We start from the raw sequence: 11,391 nt of genomic DNA, 5'->3' as shown, positions 1-11,391 counted from the left end.
AATAACTTAACATTATGTTTTTTGGCATTCTAACAGGTTTTTTTGAACAATTTTGGAATAGAATGTTCTATTAGTCTTTTTATGACACTTTTTAAAAAAATGCCTTACAAAAACAAGTGTCTTAGTGTTCTATAAAAAGATGTGTTCATAAGACACTCCTCAAAAGTGTCCTATGAAATAACTAATAGGATAATCTAGAATTGGAGTGTCCTAAGAAGCTTGTTAGGACAATATGTCTAAATGTTCTAATAGACTATTTCATAGGACCATACAATTGTGTGTCATATGTAAAGGTCTTAGAATAGGATGTTAGGGCCGATTTTGTTGTAGTGATGGTTCGATTTTTCACGTATCTTTATCTTAATAGAATTTTATGACATTGGGACAGATTCCAAATTTCATCACGAATATATGGATGTTCATAGCAGCTGAAATAACTGGCATGTACATCTGTTGGAGATTGGCTATTGTGGCGGTCCCTGTAATGTTTTTGCTGATTCTTCCGGGATCATTTTATGGAAAGCAATTATCCAGCAACGAAGAGAAGCTACAAGAAGCATATGCGGTTGCTGGAGGGATAGCAGAGCAGGCTTTATCATCAATAAAGACAGTTCACTCGTATGTTGGAGAGGAAAAAATGGTGAAGCGGTTTTCAACTGCATTAGGACCAACCCTGATCCTCGGGATCAAACAAGGTCTATTGAAGGGAATGGTGTTTGGCAGCATGGGAATCATATATGCTATTTGGGCACTCCTAAGCTGGTATGGGAGCATTTTGGTCATTGATAAAGGGATCAAAGGTGGAGATATTCTCAGTGCCGGAGTGTGCGTTGTCTATGGAGGATTGTAAGTATAAAAACTCTCATCTTTCATCCTATTGGTGTATGCATAAAGAAACCATCACGATCAGAAGATATCACTATAGTGACATGTGGGCAGTTTACCAAGTGTTGACCACCTCTTACTGTGGAAGAGGTGATTACCAGCTAAGAAGGGATGTTAAGCGTTTACCAACACACTGAACACAAATATGTTGACCAAGAATCCAAGATGTTGACCCGGTAAGGAAGAGGTTGCTTTCTGACTCGGTGAGTGCTTCACTCAGTACTTACCCAGACACTTGGTAAACAATCATTTTCTGTCAGCGCTTACCCAGACTGCATTCTTTCTTACTTAGAGCTTACCCAATTTCTGTTGGTAAAAGGCTCCTAACTACAGCCTCAAACCAAAGCCAAGCAACCCAGTATTATCCACTCAAAAGCAGGGTCTGGGGATGGGATGTACACAGACTTGTCCTTTACCCCAAAGAGTAGAGCAGTTGTTTTCGTGATCTAACTACGGACTCGTGAACCATAAAAAAGAATGAAGTTCTCTAATCTATCCAAACTATTATGTTGAGCTAAATCAAAATTCTGATATTGATATGAAATACTATAGATAGAGAAAAGCAATTGTCAGTAACACTTACTATTTTGCAGTGGTCTTGGGAGTTCTTTCATGAACATTAAATACTTTGCTGAAGCAAGTATTTCAGCAGCTGTCATTAGTGAAATGATTGACAGAATCCCAGCCATAGATTCTGCAGATCAACAGGGCACAACTATATCCGCTGTAAAAGGAGAACTGGAGTTCAAAGACGTCGATTTTGCATATCCATCAAGACCAGAGAGCTTAGTCCTGAGAAAATTCAACCTGAAAGTGAAGGCTTGCCAAACTGTTGGATTAGTTGGTCGCAGTGGCTCTGGTAAATCAACAGTGATAAATCTGCTTGAAAGATTCTATGATCCCCTCGAGGGAGCGGTCCTGCTAGATGGCATCAGCATAAAGTCACTCCAGTTGAATTGGCTACGTAGACAACTAGGGTTAGTGAGCCAGGAGCCTATACTTTTCGCAACCTCAATCCGAGAGAATATCCTGTTTGGGAAAGAGGATGCTACAATTGAAGAGATTGAAGAGGCAGCCAAAAGAGCCAATGCACATGACTTCATCACACAACTACCGAAGGGTTATGACACACTGGTGAGTACCAACTACTGTCACTGTTGGAAACACCCAATATTGCTTTATCTTTGTTGGAGTCCACATCGGCTAGATTTGGACCATTTCTCCTCAATATATGTTGGAACATCCCTTCTCTTCTCAATGGATTTTTTGGAGAGTAATCTAATGGGTTCCACATATTATCACATGGTAACAGAGCCGATCCTTGTACCATCAGAATGGTGGGAAAACCTCATTGAGTAAGATGAGTCCCTACAGGGGGTGTTTGTAACATCATAGGCAGATATCACATCGCGGATAAACAAGGAGAATACCAGGAAGTCTAATGAGGACCTCAGAAACTTAAGTGGGAGAGTTTGTAATAACCCGTCCCACATGGATTTCTCCTCAATATCTCTTTTTGCAAAGTAATCTAATGGGGTTCAGCATATTATCACAATCTTCTTCTCTACTTTCTTCAGGTGGGACAATTAGGAACTCAAATGTCTGGAGGGCAGAAGCAACGGATTTCTATTGCCAGGGCCCTGCTTAGAGAACCAAAAATCTTGCTCCTGGATGAGGCCACAAGTTCATTGGACTCACATTCTGAGATGGCTGTGCAGGAGGCTTTGACTCAAGCATCAGTAGGAAGAACAACAATTATCATCGCACATCGTTTGTCTACACTTCGTGATGCAGATTTAATTGTTGTGATTCAATCAGGGGAAGTAACAGAGTCTGGGTCACATGACCAACTTATTCGAAACACTGGTGGACCATATTCGGTCATGGTGCAGCTACAGAAGACATTGGTTGTGGATGGAAAAACTTTATCACCGTCTCAAGGAATCAATAGTAAGACATTAGTCTCTCCAGCTATAGATGATGAAGCAACGACAACAGAGAACACAGGACTGATAGTAACTAGTTTCGGTCTCAAAGAAGCAACCAACCAACAGATAGATGAAGAAGATAGTCATCCGTCGTGGCGACACCTGATCCAGATGAATGCACCTGAACGGAATTCAGCTCTAATGGGTTGCATCGGGGCTCTACTTAACGGACTAATTCAACCAATACTCGCTTTCTTTCAGGGTGCAATGCTGTCTATGTTCTTTCTCAGTGACCATGATGAAATTCGGTCTCAAACAAGAATATTATGCTATGCTTTCTTAGCCATTGCTGCCTTTGCTTTCATCTTCAGTGTGATTCAACATTACTATTTTGGAATTATGGGTGAGAATCTGACAAAAAGGGTCAGAGAGGTGATTTTTGCAAAGATGATGACTTTTGAGATCGAGTGGTTTGATCAAGAAAATAACAGTACTGGGGCCCTATGCTCAAGACTTGCTACAGACACAATCATGGTAAGAAACCTTGTAGCAGATAGATTAGCATTCTTTGCCCAGGCAATCTCAGCCTCAGTTTCAGCAGTTATCTTGAGTATGATATTGTCTTGGAAACTAGCTTTTGTTGCTATATCATTGCAACTAGTCATCATTGTCAGCTTCTACATGAAAACCCTAATAACAACAAACCCACAGAACAAAAGCAGTGAGATAGCAAGTGAAGCTGTTAATAACCATAGAATCATTAGCGCGTATCACTCCCAAGAGCAGGTTATGAGACTCTTTGCGGACACACAGAAAGGTCCTAAGATGAAGAGCGACAAGCAGCACTGGTATGCAGGGATGGGTTTGTTCGCTCGACCATTTCTAACTAACATTAATATCGCCATCCTGTACTGGTACGGAGGAAAGCTTCTTTACCAAGGCAATATCACATACAAACACCTATTCCAAACATTCTACATTGTGGTATCAGCAGGTATGATAATTGCTGAAACCGGGAGCATGACTGGGGACTTGACCTTGGGAAAGAATGCTTTAAAATCCTTGTTCATGATTTTAAAAAGGCAAAGCCATATGGGAACTCTAAAACAGCATGTAGTATACCCACTAAAGATAGAAGGGCACATACAACTAAAAGAGGTGGATTTCTTTTACCTGGCCAGACCAACAAAGATGGCCCTTAAAGCTCTGAGCTTGAAGATCGATGCTGGAGAAGTTGTTGCACTTGTTGGAACAAGTGGATCAGGAAAATCAACAATCATTGGGTTGATCCAGCGATTTTATGACCCGTCTAAGGGATCTGTGGAAGTGGATGGAGTAGATATCAGCTGCTACGATCTGAGAGCATTAAGGTCATGTATTGCATGGGTTAGCCAGGAGCCAACCCTATTTGCAGAGACAATAAAAGAAAACATTGCCTATGGGAAAGAGAATGCAACAGAAGCTGAGATAATTCAAGCAGCAAGTCTTGCCAACATCCATGAATTCATAAGGTTTGATCTTGAAGAGCTCACTCTATCTCTATATTTATCTTTAGCTATAGCTTACATGGAATTGTTTCAAGTCTTTTAAAAAGATTCATGGCTACCTTTCCAAATTATTGCTAACTCTAAGCATTTTCATGAGCAGTTCAATGAAAGATGGATATGATACTTACTGTGGTGAAAGAGGCGTGCAATTGTCAGGTGGGCAGAAGCAAAGAATCGCCATTGCTCGAGCAATCCTGAAAAATCCAGCCATTTTACTCCTGGATGAGGCAACTAGTGCATTGGACCTCAAATCAGAGGCTCTTGTCCAAGATGCTCTAGAAAATACCATGGTTGGTAGGACCTGTGTGATCGTAGCTCATCGATTATCTACAATTCAAAGATCAAACAGAATATCAGTGATCGACAATGGCAGGGTTATAGAAGAGGGTTCTCATGATGATCTACTAGCCAAAGGAGAAGAGGGTGCATACTATTCACTTTTCAGTCTTCAACAGCAAGCTTCCATAAGTAGAGACTAGTGACTCCATAGTTGAAGTATGGAGCTCTGGTGCATGATCATGTAATAGGGTTGTGTAAACAGCCTTAGCCTTCCATATATTGTTCCTAGCTCACCTCAGATGTAGCTTTGGTGTATAAGCAAAGAGGTTAATCCATTCTTTATTTTCAACTTTGAAACTAGTACTATCCAAATATAAAATTTGAGGTGAGTTTGTAAYAAGATTAACAACTTTCGACTTCCAGTACCTGCAATGAAGTTTGATATGGCAGCTACTTCGAACTGAAAGCTAACACATGTGACCCTTAAAGTAAAAGTTCACCTATCACATATAAAAGATGCATTTTCTTGTATGAAAMWTTCAGYGGTAGAAGCATCTATTATATGATGTCCAGGGTATGTTTGTGGTCATGAAATTGGAATGAAATGAGTATGGAATTTGGAGGCAACAACTTAGCACTTAAGATCCAACCATTCCAGAACCTGGTTTCAAACTGTAGTAGTCTTTGGATCGAGTCAAAGTCATGAACATAAAAATAAATAGGGGAACCCAAATTTGAAATTACTRAAATATGAGGGGACTGGAGCTASTATTCAACTCCAGCAGTCAACTTGTTCACACAACACATSCATGAAATGAATTGATAGTAACATATCTGTACAAACTAATTTGATCACCAGCATAGACAAGCACAGCACACACCAATTAATCCTACATGATAGCATGTCACAAGAGGTTGAACTATGGTATCCATCATGTCCACATACAAATGATTCCATTCTTATCTGATGTAGCTAGAGGYTTTCCAAGACCACTCCAAGAACAACATAATACTGAAGCTGTGTGTTCCTTGAGAGTGCTCACTATGTTCGCACTAGATATTGACCAGACATGGACTGAACCATTGACAGATCCAGCAGCAACATAATTGTCATCGGCACTGATACAAGATCTACTCCAATTAGATGCAACTCTATTCCCACTTGCTKTTAATGTCCCCCAWACTTCAAGSGTCCTTGTATCAAATAAATTATGCAASTTATCTCTCCCACTTGTAAGTATTGTATTACCATTTCTGGACAGAGAGATAGAGGTCACAGCAGAAGAATGTGCAGCAACCTCACTGAGTAGTTTTCCTGTCTGTATATCCCATAACCGTAGGTGCCCATCAACATGACCTGAACAAATAGTCTGCCCATCTGGGCTGAAAGATAGGGCATTGCAGTTACTTGGGAAAATGATTGTGTTAATACAGTAACCTTTATTGAGATCCCATACTTTGATGGTTCGGTCATAAGCTGAACTGGCAACATGGCGGCTCGAGAATCTGCTCACATMTACAGCACATACTTTATCTACATGTCCCGTGAGAGTATGGCGGACTCGGCCTGAATTTGCATCCCATACATATAGATTATTTGAGCTACTTGCTGCAATTACGCATCTGTTATCATGGGTGATGCTGAGATCAAGGATAGATCCCAAACAACCATTGTAGGTTCGAGTTAGCTGACCTGTGGTTGTGTCCCACATTTTAACAGTCTGGTCCTGCCCCCCACTGACCAATTTACCGGAACTGTTTTCGAAAACTATAGAGGCACAACCTCCCTCATGAGCCGTGATCCTATGGTTGCATGTTTTCGGTATTGTTGATTCTACGTAGTACTCGGCACCTTCTTCACTTTGGCGGACCACACCATCCACTTGCTGCCGAGCAAGTTGCTCCAGACCACTGGCTTTGAGCTTACCAAGCATGTCTTCATATAAAGCATTGGCCTGATAAAAAGATAGATAAATAAAACCTGATAGACATATAATACCAAGTATAGCTGGCAAATGATAAAATCTAACCTCCCCCTGGAAATAGAATAAACAAGAGAATGAAGTGCTACTATGATAGCCAATATGAGAGGATGACCTGGAGATGGCTTGACTCTTGACAACCACTTCCTGATTGGAAGGCCATTATAGATAGCATACATTTCATAGTGGTGATGTGATATTAGTTATGTCATCAAGGAAATCAAGGTGACTCTTCTGTTTTCTCAAAGAGAATTCATAGGCCCATCAAAAGTATAAAATAAAATAAAAACTGCATAGACACCAACTAAATTTATTTTCCACTTCTTTAGTCCCATCTCTGATGATGACATTGAGGACAAAAAATGAGAGGGTGTGGATTCCTTCTTGAGAATCTACGTGTTAATTGTATGTCAATCTATAAAATATAACCTGAATTTTACGATGAATGAAGCATATGGAGAGGTTGCATTTAAATCCAAGACAAGAACAATAAACAAATTACAAGAATTAACGTCACACAGATAAGGATTAAGGATTGCTTGCTGTACCACAACATGCTAGAAATCCAAGAACCATAAGCAAACATAATGCCATTAATACTAGTAATGTAGAGTTGTAGACTATACCTCGTTAAGGCGCTCAGCATCCTGCATTTTCTGCAACATCCAACGATCAACCAATGTCTTGTTTTCAGCCTCTGCATTGATAGCTCTAGCTCTCATCTCCTCATATTGGGATCTGAGCTCTTTATTTTCATCCATAAGCAATTCTAGGGCTTTAGTCTTTTCATCTAAAAGTGCTATCAAGCGCGAACATTCATCCCTGCAACATAAGCATACTAGTCATCAACATAAAATTTTGTGAACTAAAGCTTCTTCCACTGTTAAACCACACAGAAAGCAAGGAGGAGAACCTTGCTTGAGAAAGATCGTTCTCAAGACTAGGAATTAAGGCTTCTTTCTCTTGAACTAAAGCTTTTGCAGCTCTAGACTCGGCAACTTCAACCACAAGCTGCTCAGATAATCGAGCTTGAGCTTTATAACATTGCTGAAGTTCCAACTCAAGAGTTTCTGCCTTGTCCTTCCATTCTGAACCCTTCATGTTGCAAATATAAATTAAATCAGTTACATTGTGTTAGTATTAAAAGTAATATGTTGTGTAAAGATAAAGGTTCTATATAATTTTCAAATATAAGGTCAACCACTAATGTGCAGCAGAATGGAAAACTATGAAACGTTAAGACAGAGTGGTGACAATCACCTGGGCTAACCGTTCATTAATTTTTAATAAACAAAACCATATGAGCCCATTATATCTCACCCTGTCTTTATGTGATGTGTTATGTCATCCTCGACCTAACCACCCCTTCTCTTAATCATGGAGCCTAGATACTCGAAACTATCCTTCTAGAGTACCTTTTACCCCCATGTTGACTTCCATCCCCTCCTCGATACACTCTACTGTTCCAACCTCTGGTCACCTCTACCTTCAACTCCACTACCAACACAATGTCGTCCGCAGAAGACATAATCATAGGACACTTCCCTGGATCCTTAAGGAAATCTCCTCTAAAATCACAGCAAAAAAATAGACTTAGTGTCGATCCTTGGGTATCCCCATCTCCACCGGGAAATACTTTGTTTCACCCGCTAGGGTCCTGAATCGCTCTAACATAAACAATCACCCTGTATATCCTGAAGCGCTCTAACATACCTCCATGGTATCCCCTCTTCTCCAAACTCCTCCAAATCACATCTCATGATACACTATCATATGCCTTCTCCAGGTCTATGAACACCAAGTGTAAGTCCCTACCACGCTCTTTATACTTTTCTATGAGGCGTCTGAGGAGGTGTATTGCCTCAATCAATGATTGTCTGGCATGAAACCAAATTGGTTCTCCATGACCTCTGTTTTGCGCCGACACTAGCCTCAATCACTCGCTCTCATAATCTCATGGTGTGGCTAAGTAATTTTATACCGTGTAGTTACCACAACTTTGCGCTTTGCCTTTCTTCTAATATAGCAGCAGCACCACACTAAGCCTCCACTCTTCAGAAATCTTGGCAGTACTGGACTACTGGTGTGACATTGAAGAGCCCTGTCAACCACTATACATCTCCCTGGGGATTTGGTCCGAGCCCACAGCCTTACCCCTTACTAAGTAGATGGCAAATGGGAAAAAAATAATGCGAAGGCACTACAAGAATGTTTTTGGCATACAACGTCACTTTAACTTTGCATAATCCCTTTAAATATCTTCTTGTTTACTTCCTTCCAAATAAACATAATAATTGTAAAGCCATAACATTCTAGACAAGATTCTAATAGAAGAACCACAAATTCTATGGTACGACTAAATATACAAACTGCAATCCACAGTAGCTGCCTAACAGTTCTTGACAACTCAAATACAGCTAAAAGTGTAAAGGCATACAATAAAGTTCTGAGTACAAGAAATTCAAGATTGCTCTAGGTCCATATTATGAGTACAGAAAGCGGAACCTGAGATGCAATAGGTTTAGAAAGAGCTACAAAAGCAGGCCCATGAGCTCCCTCCTCCAACAAATGCCGCTTTCGAAGAGCCTTCAAAGCATGTTTTATTGCTTGTATCGCAATTTCATCCTCTGACCTAAGAAACGAACTCGATCAAATCAAGATACATTCTTTCAGAAACAGTGTACGCACATTCAGTGTGCGAAAAATCCGTGAATTCTCAATTGTGCAAGCGAATTTACAGAATTAAAAAATGTTGGTATAAAGCCTAAAGAAATGATTGCTTACATGATGGTGATGATAATGAATAGGGTTAGAATCGTGATCGGAGTAATCGATTTTAGTTGGAACTATTTAGGGTTTTTTGTGTTCAATCTGAACATTTTCTGGAGGTGAAGAAAAGATTTGAAGAATAAGTATAAAAATGATTAGAGTGACGTGCCGGTTACTATAAAGTTCCAAATAACCAATGCGGGAAGGACAAGTGGAAAATGCCTCTCGTGTTATCTATACTATATTATAAAGCATTTGATAAAAACTTTTAAAAATCATTTTTTATCCGTAAAAATCATTTTTTATCCGTAAAGTACTGTTTATTAATGTATATTACTTAAAACTCAAGATTGCAAGTAGATTGTGCATAAGTACAACTTATTAAAATTCTATATTTGAATTCATATAACTAACTGCAGATAAACATAATCAAATACAAGATAAACATCTCATTTTAAATATAAAAAATCTAAAATATAATTAAGATAATCATTAAATTTAACAGAATACTTAATTATTATCTTTATAAAATTTATAATATTAAACCAAAAAAAATATTTATTATTAAACTTAAATTAAATTATAATAAAATAAATAAATTAAAAAAATTACATAAAAAATAGAACTTTTACATAGTTGATTTAATACTAATTTCGTTTATTTTTAAAAAAAATTATAATATTTCATTCAAAAATAAAAACATTTTATTTTTTTTCAAAACTACATAAAATCGCATTATAACATCGATAGAGCCAAAATATAAAACGTAACATTAAAATCAAGATGTATCTCGTTGCGTTACGCGATAATGTTTTATTTTATTTATTTTTTTGTTTCAATTGATTTTAATAGTTCTAAAACTTTTTGAATAATTTTGTGTAATGGATCTCCCTTAACCATTCAGCGCTCTAATTTCATTGTAAACAATTATCAAACAATTATATTTAATTTTGCATTATATCATGAAAGTTTTTTAATCACTCCGACTACTTAATCATTATGCATCAAACCATTCACCAACTGCTAAACAGCCCCTTATTCTTTTTACCAAGATGTTACTTTAATGGCCAAAAAATTTACTAATCTATACTATCTTATTAAGCAAATTTAGCAAAAGTCTTAAAGTCTTAAAATACTAAATGACAAAAATACCCTTTATACTCACTTTTTCACCCACTCATCTCCTCACATACACTCACTCTCTCACAACTATTTTTTTTAAAATTATAATTTTAAATTTACATTTTATACCCCTATAATTAATTAATTAATTTTCTTTACGTCCTTTACTTTTAAACTTTTATCAAATTAACATATATAATCGTATATCAATTAAAACATTTTTAAAAAATACATTTTTATTTTAGCAAGTTACACCATTATAATCGTCTCGTTAATACATTTGAAATGAGTTCAATATTGAATATCTTTTGACTTAATTATATTATTATATATTATATATACTATGAAAAAATATTTTTAATATTTACGATTTATACTTTTATAGGTATTTATTTATATATATATATATATATATTATATTTTGGGGTTAGGCTATCCAAATTGCACTGTATAATATGTTTTGAATTAATATGTTCTTGAGTTTTTTTGAAATATATATATATATATATATATATATATATATATATATATATCTATACTATATTATAATGCATTTGGCTAAAACTCTTAAAAATTCTTAAACTCTTAAAACTCTTAAACTCGTTCATCCCTATCTGACTAGAAGCGTACTCGCACAATGCAGCGAGATACATCATGATTTTAATATTTCATTTTATTATTTATCTCAGTCAATGTTATAATATGGTTTTATGTGATTTTGAGAAAGCGGTGATGTTTTTATTTTTGAATAAAATATATGTTTGAAGATATCATAAAAATTTAACAAAAATATATCGATATTAGTATCAAATTAACTATTTGAAATTTCTCATTTTTTTGTAATTTTTTAATTTAATTTTTTTATAATTTAATTTATGT

General features: G+C 37.0%; 2 protein-coding genes across 3 annotated transcripts; one reads left to right on the top strand and one right to left on the bottom strand.

Annotated features, from left to right (window-relative positions):
• Positions 1–1,249: 1,249 nt before the first annotated feature.
• Positions 1,250–5,092, top strand: LOC112510951 (putative multidrug resistance protein). The gene is made up of 3 exons (XM_025116302.1): positions 1,250–2,019; positions 2,463–4,324; positions 4,461–5,092. The coding sequence occupies exons 1-3, from the start codon at positions 1,498–1,500 to the stop codon at positions 4,837–4,839; spliced, it is 2,763 nt and encodes a 920-aa protein (XP_024972070.1). The 5' UTR covers positions 1,250–1,497; the 3' UTR covers positions 4,840–5,092.
• Positions 5,093–5,195: 103 nt separating this feature from the next.
• On the bottom strand, positions 5,196–9,495 carry LOC112511156 (autophagy-related protein 16-like). Of its 2 annotated transcripts, XM_025116636.1 has the most exons (6): positions 9,406–9,495; positions 9,127–9,253; positions 7,535–7,716; positions 7,248–7,443; positions 6,333–6,594; positions 5,196–6,248 (listed from the first exon to the last, which is right to left on the bottom strand). In XM_025116636.1, coding segments are annotated over exons 1-6 (1,446 nt in total). In that variant the 5' UTR covers positions 9,408–9,495; the 3' UTR covers positions 5,196–5,571. The 2 variants fall into 2 exon arrangements, with proteins under 2 accessions (XP_024972404.1, XP_024972403.1); XM_025116635.1 differs by having other exon boundaries at positions 5,199–6,594.
• Between the last annotated feature and the right edge of the window lie 1,896 nt (positions 9,496–11,391).

Source organism: Cynara cardunculus (assembly GCF_001531365.2).
Source record: "Cynara cardunculus var. scolymus isolate 2C chromosome LG 4, CcrdV1, whole genome shotgun sequence".
Taxonomy (NCBI): Eukaryota; Viridiplantae; Streptophyta; class Magnoliopsida; order Asterales; family Asteraceae; genus Cynara; species Cynara cardunculus.
This window is presented reverse-complemented; position numbering and strand designations above follow the sequence as displayed.